At 46.4% G+C, this 21006-nt stretch overlaps 2 protein-coding genes and 1 pseudogene across 2 annotated transcripts; 1 reads left to right on the top strand and 2 right to left on the bottom strand.

The window, feature by feature from the left end:
* Positions 1 to 2017: 2017 nt before the first annotated feature.
* LOC110288721 (uncharacterized) lies at positions 2018 to 4633 on the bottom strand. Its single transcript, XM_021154989.1, has 5 exons — positions 4454 to 4633; positions 4066 to 4247; positions 3478 to 3525; positions 2700 to 2896; positions 2018 to 2448 (listed from the first exon to the last, which is right to left on the bottom strand). Exons 1-5 carry the CDS (start codon positions 4583 to 4585, stop codon positions 2135 to 2137), a joined length of 873 nt encoding a protein of 290 aa, XP_021010648.1. The 5' UTR covers positions 4586 to 4633; the 3' UTR covers positions 2018 to 2134.
* A 2501-nt stretch (positions 4634 to 7134) lies between these two features.
* LOC147005402 (large ribosomal subunit protein eL29 pseudogene) lies at positions 7135 to 7601 on the bottom strand (annotated as a pseudogene).
* A 7438-nt stretch (positions 7602 to 15039) lies between these two features.
* On the top strand, positions 15040 to 17888 carry LOC110294701 (uncharacterized). The gene is made up of 5 exons (XM_021163103.2): positions 15040 to 15214; positions 15421 to 15602; positions 16143 to 16190; positions 16772 to 16968; positions 17219 to 17888. The coding sequence occupies exons 1-5, from the start codon at positions 15083 to 15085 to the stop codon at positions 17590 to 17592; spliced, it is 933 nt and encodes a 310-aa protein (XP_021018762.1). The 5' UTR covers positions 15040 to 15082; the 3' UTR covers positions 17593 to 17888.
* Positions 17889 to 21006: the final 3118 nt, after the last annotated feature.

Here is a 21006-nt window from a genome sequence, read left to right as displayed (position 1 = left end):
ACTTTGTAGACCAGGCTGGCCTCGAACTCAGAAATCCGCCTGCCTCTGCCTCCCAAGTGCTGGGATTAAAGGCGTGCGCCACCACGCCCAGCTGTCACTTGACTTTTTGATCTTAGCTATTCTAATGGGTATATGATAAAATATTAGGGTTGATTTCCATTTCCCTGATGACTAAGGATGTTGAACATTTCTCTAACTGCTTCTCTGCCATTACAGGTCCCTCTGTTGAGAACTCAATTTAATTCTGTGCCCCATTTTAAACATTGTGTTATTTGGTTTGTTGTCTATAATGTCTTGATTTCTTTATATATTTTAGATATCAGCTGGATGTTGGATGTAGGGTTGTTGAAGACCTTTCCCCATTGTGTAGGTTGCTGTTTTGTCCTATTGACAGTCTCCTTTGCCTTACAGAAACTTTCAGTTTCATGAGGTCCCATTTTTTAATTGTTGATTTCATGCCTGAGCTGTTGGTTTTCTGTTCATGAAGTTGTCTCCTGTGCCAATGGTTTCAAGGACGTTCCCCAGTTTCACTTCTATTAGATTTAGTGTTACTGGTTTTACATTGAGGTCTTTGATCCACTTGGACTTGAATTTTGTGCAGGGTGATAAATAGGGATCTATTTCCATTCTTCTCCATGCAGGCATCCACTTAAGACCAGCTGTATTTGCTGAAGACGCTTTCATTTTTCCCATTGTATAAATTTGTCTTCCTTGTCAAAAATCTAGTGTCTGTAGATGTTTGTGTTTACTTCTGGATTTTCAATTCAATTCCATTGATCAACCCGTCTGTTTCATGCCAATATCATACATTTTTTATTAGTCTTCCTCTGTAGTACAGATTGAAGTAGGGATGGTGATACCTCCTGCAGTTTCTTTACTGTTTTGGCTTTCCTGGTTTTTGTTGTTGTTATTGTTGTTGTTGTTTTGTTTTGTTTTTTCATATGAAGTCGAGTATTGTTCTTTCAAGGATGGTCAAGAAATGTACTTTGATTGGAATTGTGGTGATTCTGTAGATTGCTCTTGGTAAGATTGCTATTTTAACTGTTATTGCACTGATCCATGAGCATCTGCTCTCTGTGCTAGACAGGCATCCATTGTTCACCCAGGAAGCCTGTCTCTGACCTGAAGCCCTGGGTCTCCAGTCCTCAGAGACAGTGGAGACCCCAGCTCAGGGACTAGATGAAGTGTAAAGCTAGATTCTGGCTGAGACAGCGACTAGCCTGATGTATATAAACTTTTCCTGAGCCAAATACCTAAGTAGCCAGTGATGTGGTGTGTGTGGGTCCTTGATCATCAGAGCCCACATGAGCAGCTCTATGCCCTGGAAGGGCCACATACACAACTCAGTGTCCTCTACAGAGTCCCTGGCATCGCACATGGCCAGGATGAGGACTGAGTGAGCCGTTTTTGGTGATGACTCCTGGGTTTGTCTCATGGAGGGTTCCCTAGACATAGTGAACAGTGAGACTACATGAAACCCATTACCCACAGAGGAAATGTGTAAAATTTCCATGGGTTCAACCTTGTCATTTTTTGATCACCCCTAGAATTGTGGGGGGAACCTGGCAATTCTTTGTGATAACCACCTGTTCAAACAAGGTGCAGTGTGTATGCACAGCTTTGGACGCAGAAATGGTGAGAATGGTGAGCACCATGACAGCTAGGCTGACGTTATCCTTGTCTGCATGCTTCCCCTGTCCAGTTTGGTAGAGAAGAAGCCCAGAAAGTGGAGACCTCTCTGTCCACGAGCCCCGTTATGGGGCTCCGTGTCCCTAAATGTTAGGGGCTGTGCTGAGCCCAGGACAGCCACATCACAGTAACATAGTTTTTATTGTTCACCCCTGTTGGTATTTGCCCATTTTCTGCCACACCAGCTGCTTGCATTCCCTGCTTCCAGGATGGCTTGCAAGGATCCCATATCAGTGATTGACCTATTTGTCTCAGAGATGCACTCCACAGGTACACCTGAGTAGATTGTGCCACATGAGAAATGAACACTCTCATTTAAGATGAGTAAACAATTCATTTTTATTAGTATCCAAATATAATAAACATAGATATTATCTCTAACAATATGAGATCAGCTTAGATGGGGAACCACAGCTGGGTGGAACTCAGGAGATCATTTTCCTAACTATATGTCAACCTTAGGCAGAGGGAATATGAAATCTGGTGTACCTAATTGCACAGTGTAAGATAGAAATAACTGCTTGGCAGGTGAAACATCTCCAGCCTCATCTGCAGCCTCATCTGCAACCATGTCTGCAGCCTCATCTATAGCCACATCTTCAGGTGATTGTGTATCAGTTGATGTGGGCACTGCTGGTTCCAAGAGCTCCATGTCCACTCGGGGTTGCAGGTCTCCCTGTGGCTCTGCCACAGAAGCTGGCCTCAGAGCCAGATTCTCTTGCATTCTGGAGGCATCCTGCACTGCAATGGCTGCACAGTCTAAGGGCAGAAGGAGACAGTCTTTTAGTCGAGGCAGCCTAGGATGGGGTGAGCTTCCCCAAGATGCCATTGATGGGCACAGAAGGCCTTCTCGTGCCAGAGGATTCCCAGTCCTCTCCTCATACTGGGACATCTTACCTGACTGCAGTCCAGCCCTGGGTTCAGGCCAAAGCTCTGCAGAATACACAGGAGGATCCCGTTTCTGAAACCCCTTCCTACCTTGCCAGGCAGCCCAAGCCAGGCCTCCTCACCTTTCTCAAGCTTTAGCTTTTTGGCCTCCTGCTCCTCCAGCCTAGAGAGCAGCTCCCTGGATTCTTTATCGAATTCTGCAGAAGGCATATGGTGCCCTGTGTAGTCTATCAACTGCCTCATGACTGCCAGGTTGGGGGAGTCAAAAAAATGCTCAGGGAATGTGTCAAGCCAGTGGGCCAGAAAGTTGAATATGGCACTGGGGGAAGAGAAAGTTGGAGGGAAGTTGAGTCAGAAGCCTGGCCTCACTTCACCAGAGGAGCCCTGGGCCCCATCAGACCAGACAATGGCTGCCAGCCTGTATGCTGATGAGCATAGTGTTCAGGAGTGTGGGGCTGTGTGCAGAGAACTCCAGACACTTTCTGTCCCTTGGAGGACAGACGGGGCTAACTGGGCTGGGCTGGGCTGTACTGTAGTGGGGATGGATTCTCCCAGGGTCCTTCATCTTCCATCCTTCCCTTTGCCCTTCAGAACCAAGGAGCCCACTGGAGGCCTTCATTTTCTTTTCACCTGCAGGAAACTTCTCATGCATTGTCCCTCTAGTGTGTATCCCCAAAGCAGGACTCCTGGCGAGTGTTTAGTCCTCAGCACTAGCTCCTGCACCCCACTGTACAGATGGGCCCTTACCTCCCTCTTCCCCTCATACCTCACTCCACAGATGGGCCCTTACCTCCCTCTTCCTACCCCCAGTCCATAGATTGGCTCTTACATTCCTCTCCCACACCCCCACCCCTCTGCACAGATGGGCTCTTACCTCCCTTTCCCCTAAAGCCCACTCACCTCTTTGTGAGCTGGTCTTGCTCGCAGTCAGGCTGGAAGGATGGATACCTGTGGCATTCCATGAGGGTGTCACCCCTAAGGGCTTGTGTCCCCAACCTACTACTAGATCTACAGGGAGCTACTTGAGTCTGAAGAATCTAGAGAGGGAGCACGGATCCTGGGGTCTCTGCACTGTTCTGACTCCTGTGCTGAGGTCACCGATCTTCAAAGATCTTCACAAAATGGGTGGAAGCCTAGCTGGTCCCTATCAGGGCTCTTGGTTGAGTCCAGGCTTTTTCAGTGGCCCTCTACCCCGGGAGCCTTTTCTGGCTCCATTAATCCCATATAGGTCAGATAAGGTCTACATCCTCTTATACAAATGGGAAATGAGCTCTGCCCAAGGCACAGGAAAGGGTGGTGTTTGACATTCCCTGGGGACAGTGAAAGACACATACTAGAGTCCCCCAACCCCAAATTTGGACATGTCACTTTGCAGGTTCAGACTCAGGACCATCACTGCCAAGGTCTAATTATCTTGTTCTATGGGAGCACAGAGTCCCGGAGAAGAACAGAGCCCTCCTAACACCTAGGTTGGATGTAGCCACTCACGTTTTCATCAGCAGGTCCAGCACCTCCCAGGTGCTACAGTACCTATGGTAGACAGCCAGGAATAGGCTGATGGATAGTTGGTCGTGGTAATGAACTGCAGCTGGTATATAAGCGATCATTTGTTCAACAAATTCAAAGGTGTTGTAAGTAAACTTGGGTGGGTTGTACGGAAAGTCTGGCTCCTGTTTATTGTGAGGACAGATGTAGAAAGGCAGGAAGGTTTAAATGTAGAAAGTCTGAGAAACATCAGCAATCCATTACCACAGAGGCATAAGTAAGCATCAGGAATGCTCCTCAGAGTGTCACAGGAACATACACCCAGGCAGGGACCTTGGGGGAACAGGGGGTCCAAGGAGAAGGTTTCCTGCTATAGGCTGGCCTGTGTTACCTTGGGATTCCTGCGGGAAGCATGCCAGAAGTGTGTCAGAGGGCGTATCAAACATCTCCACAAGTAGCCAAGGTCACCACGCTTGGGTTTTTTTGGGCCCAAACCCCTGGAAATCTGAAAACAAGAAAACATCCTGTTCTTCCAGGCACCTCCAGAGTAGTAAGTCAGGGAAGGGTACTGTTGGCCTCTGGTTACCTGGTAACCAGCATCATGAGTTCCACCAGGACTGTTAGGCAAGTGAGGTCACTTCCTGAGGTCCTACAACCTCAGTCCCTCCTCGTAGGCTTTCTTTAGGGGTTACCAGTACTGCCCATTGCTGTCCCTCTGTCTTGCATGTGTACAAATGGACACAGTGGCATCCATAAGCTCATGCCACTACACTGTCCTGGGAAGCCTGGTTTCAGGGAGACCCTCATATTTGAGAAGGCAGGCAGAAGTTTCCACATGCATCCCAGGAAAAAGCAATTTCCTCTTAGGGTATCCTCACAGTCCTGACTTGCTCCCTGCAGATATTCTATCGTGGGTTTTCTAGTATGTCATAATATGTATATGATTACAGATGCCCTCTACCTTGAAAACCTCCTAATAGTGTTACCAGAGTTGAAGGCGCACATAGCTATTTGTGTCAGTGCATACACACGTGCACAGGAACTCATATGCACACACAAACACACGTACACAAAATAAAAAATACTTATCATCTTTATATCCCTACCCCATTTTTCTCTCCCTCCTCTACTCCCAGTCCTTCCCTAATTTGGTTCCCTCTTCCATCCTCTCCTCTTCCTTTCTCTTCAGAAAGAAGTTAAGGGATAACTTAAGGAAATGGTCCCTGGCACTTCTCACAGGGCATAAACTTGCTTAGTCCTATCCAGTTTGTGGTTTTATTGTATATGCTACTATGGTAGTGGTCCAGAGGACACTTCCAACATCAGGATTCCAGGTACAAGAAAGAGGAAAACCATGGCACAGATCAACGTGTCTTTGTCTCCTCATGATTCATATTCTCTCTCTCTCTCTCTTTCTCTCTCTCTTTCTTCCTCTGTGTGTGTGTATGTGAGTAAGTATAAGTGTGTGTGTGCATGTGTGTGATGGATGTGCACAAGCAGATGATCTGCTGAAAATCGTTTTCATCTTCTACCTTGTGTGTCTTAGGGATCAAACTCAGGTGGTGAGGTTTGACTTGGTAGCAACTGCCCTTAGCTCCCAGGTTTTATAAAAGAGAGCTCCTGTGTAGCTTACTCTGTCCTAGAGCTTCCAAGTAGGAGAATGACCTTGAACTCCAGGATGTTCTACTGCACAGCACCAGTGCTGGGATTTTAAGACTGTGCCACTCACCTGCTGATCTGCACCTCATGTGAAATGTTTTATATTATTATTTTACATCACGTAGTGTGGGGGGAGTGAGTGTTCATGTGACTACTGGTAGATGCAATGGTGAAAGATGGGTTTGGATCTCCTGGTGCTGGCGTTGTAGGTAGTTGGGAGCCACCAATGTGGGTATCAGGTATAGATCTCCTGCACTGGACATGATCAGGACTCTACACACTCTTTTTTTTTTTTTTTTTGTCTTTTTTTGAGACAGGGTTTCTCTGTATAGCCCTGGCTGTCCTGGAACTCACTTTGTAGACCAGGGCCTCAAACTCAGAAATCCGCCTGCCTCCCCAGTGCTGGGATTAAAGGCGTGCGCCACCACACCCGGCTGACTGCACACACTCTTAACAGCTAAGACATCTCTGCAAACAACTATTACCTTTACTTGTGTGTGTGTGTGCACATGTGTGTGGAGGTCAGAGGACAGTTGTAGGCTTCAGTTGTCTCCCTCCATCACATGGGTTCTGGTAAATTAAACATGGCCTTTCCCCACTGGGCCACTAGATGGCTCTGGTTCTGCTCTTAAAGGGACCTTGGGAACAGAGCTGAGAACTTTCTGAGCCAGGCTTTAAAGGTAAGCCTGGGGTGATGTGGGAGGCAAACCTTTTCTTTTTCCCTTTGAATGTATGTGTGTGGGTGTCTCGCCTGCAGGAATGCCTGTGCCTGGTGCCGGAGGAAACCAAAAAGTAAAAAATTTTTAAAAAGGAGTTATATTCCCTGGTATTGGAGTTACAGTGGGTTGTGAGCCACCACGTAGGTGCTGGGAAACAAGCTCAGGTCTTCTGCAAGAGCAGCCACTGCTCTGAACTGCTGACCTGGCCCTCCAGCCTGTCTCAAAGCCTGTCTGCACTGCAGCTGTCGCCTGACGTGTGAGGATTTCGGACTCCTGTTACTTTTATGCTTTTTATAGTGGTTCTGGAGCCTCACAAGAGAAACTGCTCTTCTTGTTTTGATCTTTAATTCATTTATCAGTATTTGATACAATGCTGTTTTGAAAAAGTATTTTTAGTGTGTTTGTGTGTGTGTGTGTTTGTGTGTTTGTGTGTGAGTGTGTGTGTATGTGTGTGTGTGAGTGTGTGTGTGTGTGTGTTTAGTGTGGGTTGGAAGGGAAGTGCACATGTCATAGTGGAGTTGCTGAGGTTGAGGACAACTTTATGCAGTTGGTTCTCTACTTTTTTTCTTTTTTTTTTTTTGATCTTGCCTGAGTTTATTTGTAAGAACAGCATAGGACACTGGTCATCTGCAAATAGTACGTGAGGAGGTGTGTCCCAGCAGTCCGTCTGTCTTCACACTGGCAGCAGCCTTTTCTATGGGGCCTTCACAGGGGCCTGGGCACCTTTGGGAGCCTGGGCTGGAGCTGAAGCCTGGACCTTAGCTGGAGCTTTGGCCCCTGCCTTGGTTTGAACCTTAGGCTTTGGTTGGCAGAGCCTCTGACCCTTGGCCATGTAGCTTCGAATCTGCTTCCCAAGCTTAGGGTGAGCAATGAAAGCCAGCCGCTTGAGTTTGGGGCCTTTTGGCATCTTGATGGTCTGAGGCTTCACCAGGGTCTTGATGGCCTCTGCGCGTGCACTCACTTCCTTTGCATTGTTGGCCTGCATCTTCTCCAGGCCTTTCTTGTTGTGCTTCTTGGCAAAGCGCATGCTCCTCAGGAACTTGGGGTCAACCCCCTAAGAGATTCGTATCTTTGCGACCAGGGTTTCTTGATGCCATTTCTGTGCCATTTGCGGGACTGGTTGTGTGTGGTGTGGTTCTTGGACTTGGCCATGTCTGCACGGTAACCTGCGGCTCTCGCAGTGCCTGGGACTGGAAGAGCAGTTCTCTACTTTTACCTTAACCAGCTTCTTGGAATGGCAATCAGCTCAGCAACTTTACATGGTAAGCAGCCTTAACCTGCTGAGGTTGCACTGCTGGCTGCCAATATTTAATTCTTTATGCAAAGTAAACCAACACATCTGTCTCTCTTGCAGGCTAACTGGCTACTGACTTTAATGAATAGTAATGATCTAGATACACAGTTTTGTTCTTTTTCTTCTTCTTCTTCTTCTTCTTCTTCTTCTTCTTCTTCTTCTTCTTCTTCTTCTTTTCTTTTTCTTCTTCTTCTTCTTCTTCTTCTTCTTCTTCTTCTTCTTCTTCTGCTTCTGCTTCTGCTTCTGCTTCTGCTTCTTCTTTTTTGTTAAAAACAGGTTTTCATTGCATAGCAATGGCTGGCCTGAAATTCTTTATAGATCATTGGTTCTCAACTTCTGGATTGAGTTTGGGGGTGTCAAATTACCCTTTCAACTGAGGTTGTCTAAGACTACCAGAAAACATATATTTATATTAATGTTTCATAACTCAAGCACAATTACACTTATGAAGTAGCAATGAAAATAATTTTTAGATGGGGGTCACCTCCATCTGAGGACCTTTATTTAAAGGTCTCAGCATTAGGAAGGTTGAGAGCCACTACTCTCCATAGACCAAGCTGATCTCACATGTAAGGGGTCTTTCTGTCTCTGCCTTTCAGTTGCTGGGATTGCAGGTGTGAATTGCTATGCCTGGCATGGAGAACTGTCTTTAAATAAATGGCTTAGGGAATTGTTGGAGCAGTTACATATCCTCTGGGTCTCTGAAGGCTGAGGCAGGACCATTTATACCAGCTGGAGTCCGGCCTCCGATGCAGGGTCGCAGAAAGGGTTAAACAACGTTTATGATTTATTGCCAGCACTATTTGATTTAAAACATTCCCTTTTATTATTTTATGTTTTTGGTGTTTTGTTTGTTTGTTTTTTGAGACAGGGTTTCTCTGTGTAGCCATGGCTGTCCTGGAATTCACTCTGCAGACCAAGCGAGCCTTGAACTCAGAAATCCGCCTGCCTCTGCCTCACAAGTGCTGGGATCAAAGGCGTGTGCCATCACTGCCTGAAAAATCATTCTTTTTTAGATATGGAGAGTGGGAGGAGCTCAGAGACAGAGACAGATGTTGCACCCGCCTTGGCCGGCAAGGAAGACACAACACGGTCGGATTCTTCTCAACAGCCTTTATTGCAGGAATGCCTCGATGCTGCTACAGGGACCCCGGGCAACCAGGGAGGTCTGCTTATATACACCCCAGCACAGGGAAAGGCTTCGTGTCCTCCTGGGATAGGTTGAACTGCTGTCACCTAATTAGCATGTACCCGCTCGGGAGGGGTTGGCGCCAGACTCGGGCTTATGCCTGCGCAGTGGTGTTGTATATGACAACGGCACACCAGAAACCGGTGCCATCTTAGAGTTGGCTTCCTACAGACAGAGACAGAGACAGAGACAGAGGGAAACAGAGAGAGAGAGAAAAAGAGAGAGGGGGCACCCATGAACACATCAGATCAGAGGACAAGATTTATGGGGGAGTTCTCTGCTTGCACCTTTTTTCCTTTTTGGGAGGTTTGTTTGGGAAAACACTATATAATTTTTTCTTATTAAGTGAGCAAGTCTCATTTGTTGCATCATCACATTGCTAGTCAAGAGAAATGGTGTAGTGATGAAGAAAGTCAATGTTTGAGACAGGGTTTCTCTGTGTAGCCCTGGCTATCCTGGATCTCACTATATATGCCACCCTGGCCTCGGACTCAGAAATCTACCTGCTTCTGACTCCCAAGTGCAGGGATTAAAGGCGTGCGCCACCACTACCTGGTGTAAATTCAGTTTCATTGTTAACAATAGTACTTACTATGGTGAGCTTACTCCTGATCCACTGTAGAAATGTTGCAGTGAGTTTTGGCTGCACCATTTTGTGCTCCCAGCAGATCGAAAGCATGCACCCAGGTGTTAACTTGGATCCATGATTGGAACACACACACTCACAAACACACCAGTTAATTTTAAAATGCCTTGGCTAATTCAAAGGCTGGGCATTCCTAAAACTTCTACTGCTACCCCCAGGTCAATCAGGGAAGCAGCCAGTGGCCTCTTACCTAAAAACTCACGTGGCTGGTTGGCTTTATCTCCTGCCACTACTGTGTCCCCTTCTTCTTCCTCAATCCAGATGGTTCTCTCTGTATTCTACCTTCACAACTCTAAGTGTCTAGCCATTGGCCACTGGCATCTTCATTGATAGATCAAAAACCAATTGGGGACAAGCACCTTCAGTGTCTGGACATGCAGATTCAAAGCATTAACACCAATCCCCAACATAGAGATGAAGGCTATCATGGCAACCATGGGTGTACATGGCAGGGCCCTAGACCTTAGCACAAGTGAATCCATGAATACAGTACTGTCTTAGTTAGGGTTTTACTGCTGTGAACAGACACCATGACCAAGGCAAGACTTATAAAAAAACATTTAATTGGGGCTGGCTTACAGGTTCAGAGGTTCAGTCCATTATCATCAAGGTGGGAGCATGGCGGGATCCAGGCAGGCATGGCGCAGGAGGAGCTAAGAGTTCTATGTCTTCATCCAAAGACTGCTAGTGGAAGACTGACTTCCAGGCAATTAGGGTGAGGATCTTATACCCACACCCACAGTGACACACCCATTCCAACCAGGTCACACCTATTCCAACAAGGCCACACCTTCAGATGGTGCCACTCCCTGGTCCAAGGATATACAAACCATCACATTCCACTCCCTGGTCCCCATAGACTTGTTCAAAAACATGAGTCTATGGGGGCCATATTTAAACAAAATGCATTTAGTCTAACTTTCAAAGTCCTCATAGTCTTTAGCAGTTGCAACAATGTTAAAAGTCCAAAGTTCAAGGTCTCTTCTGAGATTCATTCAACTTAATTAACTGTAATCCCCAAAGCAAGGCAGGAAACCAACTGGGCAAACTCCAAACTCTGCATCTCCTTGGCTGATGTCAAAGCGGTCTTCAGATCTCCACTCCTTTTTCAACTTTGTTGACTACAACAAACTGCTTTCTCCTGGGCTGGTTCCACTCCCTGTGAGCAGCTTTCCTCAGCATGTATCCCATGGCTCTGGCATCTTTAACATATTTGAGTCTCCAAGGCAATTTCAATTTTACAGCTTCTTGTTTCAGTGTCTGGGATTCCACTTGATCTTTTGGACTCCTCCTAAGAGCTGGCATCACTTTTCCAGCTCTGCCCTCTGTAGCACTCTAAGCTCAGGTTGATCCACTCCACTACGGCTGCTGTTCTTGGTGATCATCTCATGGTACTGACATCTCCAATACACTGGGGTGTTCCACTCCAACTAGGCTTCACCAATAGCCTCTCATAGGCTTTCTTCAGGGTGCCAAGCCTCAAATCCTTTACATGACCCCTTCAGTCCTGGGCCATCAACTACAGCTGAGGCTTCACCTTCTCCAATGGCCTTCCCTGACCTCTCACAGTGCTAAGCCTCAGCTTCTCTCCATGATCCCTTCATTCCTTCACAAGCAGTACCACCTGAGTGACTCTTACACATTACCAAGTCCAGCCGCAGCATGAGGTACAACCTTGGGTATCTCTGGAACACAGCTTCTTTGTGCTCCCAGAAAACAATTTCCAGAAGATTCCACCTCAGTGATGCTGGTCTCTTCTTAATCACTGCTAATTCCTTAGCTCCAGCTAATCAGCATCAATTTTCCCAGTAGTTCCTTCCATTCTTAACTCTAGAGCCAGAGCCACATGGCTGAAGCTGCCGAGTTCTGCTGCTTACAGGAACTAGAACATGATCCCCTTGTACTATTACATTATCACTAGCTTTATGTTTTCTAAATCCTTCACTGCCTAAGCTTGGCTATCCTGGTTCTTGCTTTGTAGATTGACCTTGAATGCAGAGATCAGCATGCCTGTCTCATGGGATTAAAGGTGTGTACCACCATGCCTGGATTTAATTTAGCTGGGTAGGATCTTGCCCCAAGGTCCCACTCCCTTAATCTGTTATCTCCTAGAACACAGGATTTTGCTCCATTTCACATCCTGGTATGCCTTTAATACTCAAACCATATATTTTATATTTGGCCTTTCTAAGCTTGCTATGCTTGTTCAAACTTCTCTTTGTGAGACTTAACCAGAGAACAGAGTCTCTGCTAGGCTTTTTTGAAACTTCCTTTGTCAATGCAGTTAATTCAATTAATCCAAGTCTCTTCACCTTAGCCTCAGGCAGACTTTTCAGACAAGGGCAAAAAGTAGCCACATTCTTCACCAAAATACCACAAAAACTGTCTTTATGCCACATACTGAAATTCTTCTCCTTTGAAATCTCTTGGGCCAGGTCAACGCAGTTCAAATTACTTCTAGCAACAAAGTCTTCCATATTCCTACTAGGATGACCCATTAAGCCCCATTTAAAGCATTCCATTGCTTTCCAAATCCAAAGTCCCAAAATCCACATTCTTTCAAATAAAAGCATGGTCAGGCCGATCACAGCAATACCCCACTCCTGGTACCAACTTCTGTCTTAGTTAGGGTTTTACTGCTGTGAACAGACACCATGACCAAGGCAAGTCTTATAAAAAACATTTAATTGGGGCTGGCTTACAGGTTCAGAGGTTCAGTCCATTATCATCAAGGTGGGATGGTAGTATCCAGGCAGGCATGGCGCAGGAGGAGCTAAGAGTTCTATGTCTTCATCCAAAGGCAGCTAGTGGAAGACTGACTTCCAGGCAAGTAGGGTGAGGATCTTATACCCACACCCACAGTGACACACCCATTCCAACCAGGTCACACCTATTCCAACAAGGCCATACCTTCAGATAGTGCCACTCCCTGGTCCAAGGATATATAAACCATCACAAGTACCATCCAGGCCATAAAGATCAGCACATAGACAGAACCACCTGCCAAACTAAAACAAAGACCTAATCCATAGAAGTCCAAAGTTCTGTGAAAGTTTCTGTAGTAACCTTGCCTTTTGACTTCTATAATTCTTCTTCTGGCTAACTGTTCTTGCTAATGTCAACCCAAGACATGGTGTGTGTGTGTGTGTGTGTGTGTGTGTGTGTGTGTGTGTGTGTGTTTTAAAGCTCACCCTGAGAAAGGCTTGGGGCTACACTGAGATACCAAATACCCTTTGTAGTCAACGGCCAGCTAATACAGACCTCAGCTAATAGATCTCACTGCTCCATTAAGAGCAGCCATGGTGAAACGTTTCCATGACATTGAGAAGACACCATGCTGCTACTGTAAGCATCCAGAAGTGAGAGAGATCTGTGGAACCGGTTTGAGGCATCCACCCACACAGGGGAGAAGCTGGTGAGAGCCTCTGCCCATCCACCAGCACTGTGGTAGGGTGGAGTGGCCCAGCCACACACCAAGCAGCTTGAGTGTCTTGGTGAGGATCAAGGCTGCTTTGAAATTTCTATTTCTGAAGATCCACACCAGGTCACTGCCCTGTCTGAGACACCCTCGAGACAAGCACTCTGCTCTTCACTTCTGCCTCAGGATATTCCCTCTCAGCCTGGAGGGTGAGTCTGGCATTGCTCAAAGCAAGTTCCAGAGTCGAGGAGAGCAACAAGGTTTACCACGGTCTCAGCCTTAATGGAGTGTGTTATGCTGTAAGAATTCATCCTATTCGTGAGAATTTGCAAGCTTTGTCATAAATTGCTCTTTTGCACTTTAGACAGGGTCTCATTGTGTAGACCTTAGTGGCATGGGACTTTCTATGTAGACCAAACTGGCCTCAAACTCATAGCAATACCCCTGCCTGTGCCTCCTGAGTTCTGGGGTTAGAGGCATTTACCACCATGCCCAGATGTTTGTGTTTGTTTTAACGTCTAAAAGCTATTAAATAAAATTCTCCATTTGAATTCATCATTTTACTTTTTTTTTACCGTTTTTTGTCAGAGTTCTGACTTTTATTCATTTCCTCAAAAAAATAGTATTTGTCTTTCATGACTTCTTTGGTATTTTCCCCTCAGGTCCCTTATGTATTTTTTTTTTTTCTTTATTCTTGGCTAATCCCAATTTCTTTCTTTGTCTTTATTTTGTCTTCACAGGGATTCCTACTACCTTGGTTTTTTAGCCTTCTTTTTTCCTAACACAAGCCTAAATATTTCCTACCAGCATACCGTTCTCTGCACCGCAAATTTGACACATCACATTAAAAACAGTTTAGTGTGATGCACTATGAGGTTTTTGCCTACATGTACGAAGTACCACATTCATGCAGTGCCCACAGAGGCCAGAAGAGGGCGTCTGAGCCTATGGGACCAGACTTACAGTGGTTGTGAGGAGCCACGTGGGTTTTGAAACTGAATCTGGATCCTCTGGGAGTTCTTTTAATCATTGATCCGTCTCTCCAGATGTATTGATAATGATTATGATGATGATGATGATAACAAACAACAACAATAATAATAGTACATTAATCAATAAATCATGTAAATTGATTTCTGGGGCCAGAGTTCCTGCTTGGAGGTAGAGGGCCTACCTAGCTTGCCTCAAAATCCTCCTGGTTCAGGTCCCAGAACAGGAAAGAAAAAGGGAAATTAAATCAACTAAAAAGGACCCTGTAAAATGCAAGTGTTTGGGCTGGTGAGTGGAGAGGGGAACACTCTGGAAATATAACCTGTTATCTGAAGAGCTCAGGGGATGAAAGGAGACAGCCAGCTACTGACTTTAACCAGTATGCTGTGCTGGGTGTGCATGTACACACACACACACACATAAATGTAATAAAACACAATATACTACATATCAAATAATACATTAAAATAATTACAAATGTTTATAAAAACCACTCTATTCAGAAACAATATAGCAAAAATATACACTTCCTTCTTAAGGCTTCTTGATTTAATATTTGTGTATGTGTGTTTGTGTGTTCATATGCATTCCTGGGCACATGTGAGTGCACAGACACAAATAGTTATGTGTGCCTTCACCTCTGGTAACACTATTAGGAGGTTTTCAAGGTAGAGGGCATCTGTGATCATATACATGGCATGACATACTAGAAAACCCATGCTAGAATGATCTGCAGGGAGCAAGTCAGGACTGTGAGGATACCCTAAGAGGAAATTGCTTTTTCCTGGGATGCATGTGGAAACTTCTGCCTGCCTTCTCAAATATGAGGGTCTCCCTGAAACCAGGCTTCCCAGGACAGTGTAGTGGCATGAGCTTATGGATGCCACTGTGTCCATTTGTACACATGCAAGACAGAGGGACAGCAATGGGCAGTACTGGTAACCCCTAAAGAAAGCCTATGAGGAGGGGCTGAGGCTTTGGGACCTCAGGAAGTGACCTCACTTGCCTAACAGTCCTGGTGGAACTCATGATGCTGGTTACCAGGTAACCAGAGGCCAACAGTAGCCTTCCCTGACACTACTCTGGAGGTGCCTGGAAGAACAGGATGTTTTCTTGTTTTCAGATTTCCAGGGGTTTGGGCCCAAAAAAACCCAAGCGTGGTGACCTTGGCCACTTGTGGAGATGTTTGATACGCCCTCTGACACACTTCTGGCATGCTTCCCGCAGGAATCCCAAGGTAACACAGGCCAGCCTATAGCAGGAAACCTTCTCCTTGGACCCCCTGTTCCCCCGAGGTCCCTGCCTGGGTGTATGTTCCTGTGACACTCTGAGGAGCATTCCTGATGCTTACTTATGCCTCTGTGGTAATGGATTGCTGATGTCTCTCAGACTTTCTACATTTAAACCTTCCTGCCTTTCTACATCTGTCCTCACAATAAACAGGAGCCAGACTTTCCGTACAACCCACCCAAGTTTACTTACAACACCTTTGAATTTGTTGAACAAATGATCGCTTATATACCAGCTGCAGTTCATTACCACGACCAACTATCCATCAGCCTATTCCTGGCTGTCTACCATAGGTACTGTAGCACCTGGGAGGTGCTGGACCTGCTGATGAAAACGTGAGTGGCTACATCCAACCTAGGTGTTAGGAGGGCTCTGTTCTTCTCCGGGACTCTGTGCTCCCATAGAACAAGATGATTGGACCTTGGCAGTGATGGTCCTGAGTCTGAACCTGCAAAGTGACATGTCCAAATTTGGGGTTGGGGGACTCTAGTACTTGTCTTTCACTGTCCCCAGGGAATGTCAAACACCACCTTTTTCTGTGCCTTGGGCAGAGCTCGTTTCCCATTTGTATAAGAGGTTCTAGGCCTTATCTGACCTATATAAGATTAATGGAGCCAGAAAAGGCTCCCGGGGTAGAGGGCCACTGAAAAAGCCTGGAACCAACCAAGAGCCCTGATAGGGACCAGCTAGGCTCCCACCCAATGTGTGAAGATCTCTGAAGATCAGTGACCTCAGCACAGGAGTCAGAACAGTGCAGAGACCCCATGATCCGTGCTCCCTCTCTAGATTCTTCAGACTCATGTAGCTCCCTGTAGATCTAGTAGTAGGTTGGGGACACAAGGCCTTAGGGGTGACACCCTCATGGAATGCCACAGGTATCCATCCTTCCAGCCTGACTGCGAGCAAGACCAGCTCACAAAGAGGTGAGTAGGCTTTAGGTGAAAGGGAGGTAAGAGCCCATCTTTGCAGAGGGGTGGGGGTGTGGGAGAGGAATGTAAGAGCCAATCTATGGACTGGGGGTAGGAAGACGGAGGTAAGGGCCCATCTGTGGAGTTAGGTATGAGGGGAAGAGGGATGTAAGGGCCCATCTGTACAGTGGGGTGCGGGGGCTAGTGCTGAGGACTAAACACTCGCCAGGAGTCCTGCTTTGGGGATACACACTAGAGGGACAATGCATGAGAAGTTTCCTGCAGGTGAAAAGAAAATGAAGGTCTCCAATGGGTTCCTTGGTTCTGAGGGGCAGAGGGAAGGATGGAAGATGAAGGACCCTGGGAGAATCCATTCCCACTACAGTACAGCCCAACCCTACCCAGTTAGCCCTGTCTGTTCTCCAAGGGACAGAAAGTGTCTGGAGTTCTCTGCACACAGCCCCACACTCCTGAACACTATGCTCATCAGCATACAGGCTGGCAGCCATTGTCTGGTCTGATGGGGCCCAGGGCTCCTCTGGTGAAGTGAGGCCAGGCTTCTGACTCAACTTCCCTCCAACTTTCTCTTCCCCCAGTGCCATATTCAACTTTCTGGCCCACTGGCTTGACACATTCCCTGAGCATTTTTTTGACTCCCCCAACCTGGCAGTCATGAGGCAGTTGATGGACTACGCAGGGCACCATATGCCTTCTGCAGAATTCGATAAAGAATCCAGGGAGCTGCTCTCTAGGCTGGAGGAGCAGGAGGCCAAAAAGCTAAAGCATGAGAAAGGTGAGGAGGCCTGGCTTGGGCTGCCTGGCAAGGTAGGAAGGGGTTTCAGAAATGGGATCCTCCTGTGTATTCTGCAGAGCTTTGGCCTGAAGCCAGGGCTGGACTGCAGTCAGGTAAGATGTCCCAGTGTGAGGAGAGGACTGGGAATCCTCTGGCACGAGAAGGCCTTCCGTGGCCATCAACGGCATCTTGGGGAAGCTCACCCATCCTAGGCTGCCTCGACTAAAAGACTGTCTCCTTCTGCCCTTAGACTGTGCAGCAACTGCAGAGCAGGATGCCCCCAGAATGCAAGAGAATCTGGCTCTGAGGCCAGCTTCTGTGGCAGAGCCACAGGGAGACCTTCAACCCCAAGTGGACACGGAGCTCTTGGAACCAGCAGTTGTGGGACCCTTTGTGCCAGAACCTGGACCAGTGCAGCTTCCCACTTTTGATCAAGCTCTGCCCACATCAACTGATACACAGTCACCTGAAGATGTGGCTGTAGATGAGGCTGCAGACATGGTTGCAGATGAGGCTGCAGATGAGGCTGGAGATGTTTCACCTGCCAAGCAGTTATTTCTATCTTACACTGTGCAATTAGGTACACCAGATTTCATTTTCCCTCTGCCTAAGGTTGACATATAGTTAGGAGAATGATCTGCTGAGTTCCACCCAGCTGTGGTTCCCCACCTAAGCTGATCTCATATTGTTAGAGATAATATCTATATTTATTATATTTGGATACTAAGAATATTATATTTGGATACTAATTACTCATCTTAAATGAGAGTGTTCATTTCTCATGTGGCACAATCTACTCAGGTGTACCTGTGGAGTGCATCTCTGAGACAAATAGGTCAATCACTGATATGGGATCCTTGCAAGCCATCCTGGAAGCAGGGAATGCAAGCAGCTGGTGTGGCAGAAAATGGGCAAATACCAACAGGGGTGAACAATAAAAACTATGTTACTGTGATGTGGCTGTCCTGGGCTCAGCACAGCCCCTAACATTTAGGGACACGGAGCCCCATAACGGGGCTCCTGGACAGAGAGGTCTCCACTTTCTGGGCTTCTTCTCTATCAAACTGACAGGGGAAGCATGCAGACAAGGATAACGTCAGCCTAACTGTCATGGTGCTCACCATTCTCGCCATCCCTGCGTCCAACGCTGTGCGTACACACTGCACCTTGTTTAAACAGGTGGTTATCACAAAGAATTGCCAGGCTCCCCCACAATTCTAGGGGTGATCAAAAAAATGACAAGGTTGAACCCATGGAAATTTTACACATTTCCTCTGCGGGTAATGGGTTTCATGTAGTCTCACTGTTTACTATGTCTAGGGAACCCTCCATGAGACAAACCCAGCAGTCATCACCAAAAACAGCTCACTCAGTCCTCATCCTGGCCATGTGCGATGCCAGGGACTCTTTAGAGGACACTGAGTGGTGTATGTGGCCCTTCCAGGGCACAGGGATGCTCATGTGGGCTCTGATGATCAAGGACACACACACACACCACATCACGGGCTACTTATGTATTTGGCTCAGGAAAAGTTTATATACATCAGGCTAGTCGCTGTCTCAGCCAGAATCTAGCTGTACACTTTCATCTAGTCTCTGAACTGGGGTCTCCAGTGTCTCTGAGGACTGGAGACCCAGGGCTGCATGTTGGAGACAGGCTTCCTGGGTGAACAATGGATGCCTGTCTAGCTCAGAGAGCAGAAAAGGAGCAGTAGCTAGAAGAGATAGTGGCAGGTGTTCTAGCTGTCATCATAAAACAAGGAAAGGTGACCAAGTCCACTACCAATGCATGTCGAGAATCTAGAGGAACATATAAGAGCTATTAATCAAATACTACACCACCACAACAAAAACAGTCTTACACTTGAACTGAAATGAACTCACCACAAAGCTGTACAGTGGCTTTTCACAGGGAGGACAGAAGATGAGAGTGTGGACAGGAAGGGGCATGGACACCAAACACTGTCCTCTAATGGAGTGTTTAGGAAGAATGTGGTACCACAACATTCAGAGGAAGCTCTACTCCCAAGCACTCTAACACCCAGGATCATAGGATCAGAGGTGAGGAGGACACAACACCTGTCCCACCACCGGAAGTAACTTGATACAGTGGGACCCAGGCACCTGAGAACTCCATTCCACCATTGGAGTGGGTTCCTTCTGGTCTGAGCCTGTGGCCTGAGCAGACCTTGGGCACAAACTTTGCAGCCAGTCCCAAAACACCCAGAGGAAGCTCCACTCACAGGCTCTCTAACTTGACTTCAGACACAGGGTCCCAGGATCCCGGGAACCCAGGATCCCAGGAGCTTGGTCACAAAAGGATCTTAGGGTCTCGGAGGCAGCTTGACTCCCCGGAGCTCTGACATACCCAGGATCTCAGGATCACAGGATGACAGGATCCCAGAATCATAGAATCACAGAGACACCTGGACTCTGAGGAGCTCTGACACACCCAGCATCCCAGAGTCACAAGATCCCAGATTCACAGGATCCCAGAAACAACTGAACTCTCAGGAGTTCTGACAAAACTAGGGTCAGAAGAAGGATAGGCTCCAGCCACATATACAAGGGCAGGCAGCACTAGAAATGATCAGTTGGTGGGAGGCAAGCATAAGAACATAAGCAGCAGAAACCAAGGTTACTTGGCATCACCAGAACCCAATCCTCCCACTATGGCAAGTCCTGGATACACCATCACACCAGAAAAGCAAGATTCATATCCAAAATCACTTCTCATGATGGTGATAGAGGGAGGAAATACCAGAGAATACCAGTAAACAGCTAGAAACCATTGAAGAGGAAACACAAAAATACCTTAAAGAATTAGAGGAAAATACAATTAAACAGGCAAAGGAAATGAACAAAACTATCCAAGATCTAAAAATGGAAATAGAAGCAATAAAGAAATCAGAAAGGGAGACAACACTGGAGTACAAAATCTAGGAAAGAGATGAGTCACAGATGCAAATATCAACAGAATATAAGAGATAGAAGAGAGAATCTCATTGCAGAAGAAACCATAGAAAACACTGACATAACAGTCAAAGAAAATGCAAAAGGATCCTAACCGAAAACATCCAGGAAATCCAGGACACAGTGAAAACACAAAACCTAAAGATAATAGGTATAAAAGAGAGCAAAGATTCCCAACTTAAAGGGCCAGAAAATATCTTCAACAAAATCATAGAAGAAAAATTCCCTAAGCTAAAAAAAAAAAAAAAAAAAAAAAAAAAAAAAAAAAAAATGCCCATGAACACAAAAGAAACCTATAGAACTCCAAATAGTCTGGACCAGAAAAGAAACTCCTCCTGTCACATAATAATCAAAACACCAAATGCTCTAAACAAAGAAAGAATATTAAAAGCAGTAAGGGAAAAAGGTCAAATAACATATAATGGCAAACCCATCAGAATGACATCAGGTGCCAGACATGGTGGCGCATGCCTTTAATCCCAGCACTCGGGAGGCAGAGGCAGGTGGATTTCTGAGTTGGAGGCCAGCCTGGTAACAAAGTGAGTTCCAGGACAGCCAGGGCTATACAGAGAAACCCTGTCTGGAAAACAAAACAAAACAAAACACAAATGACATCAGACTTCTCACCAGAGATTATGAAGGCTAGAAGATCCTGGGCAGATGTCATACAGACCCAAAAAGAACACAAATGCCAGCCCAGGCTACTATGCCTAGCAAAACTTTCAATAACTGTAGATAAAGAAAACAAGAAAATCCATGACAAAACCAAATGTAAACAATTTCTAGGTGCAAATCCAACCCTATAGAAAGCACTGAAAAGAACCTACAACACAAAGAGGTAACTACAGCTAAGAAAACACAGGGAAAATCCAAGTGAGGGAAGCAAATGTTTGCAAGCACATGCATTCACATGCTCGTGCACACACACGCACACACACACTCACACACACACTCACACACACACTCACACACACACACACTCTCTCTCTCTCTCACACACACACACTCACACACACACACACACACACGCACACACACACTCACACACACACTCACACACACACA

This window comes from Mus caroli, unplaced genomic scaffold, assembly GCF_978045245.1.
Source record: "Mus caroli unplaced genomic scaffold, Mus_caroli_1 scaffold_4, whole genome shotgun sequence".
In the NCBI taxonomy this organism is placed as follows: Eukaryota; Metazoa; Chordata; class Mammalia; order Rodentia; family Muridae; genus Mus; species Mus caroli.
The sequence above is the reverse complement of the archived record's forward strand: the minus strand, read 5'-3'. Positions and strand labels throughout refer to the sequence as shown.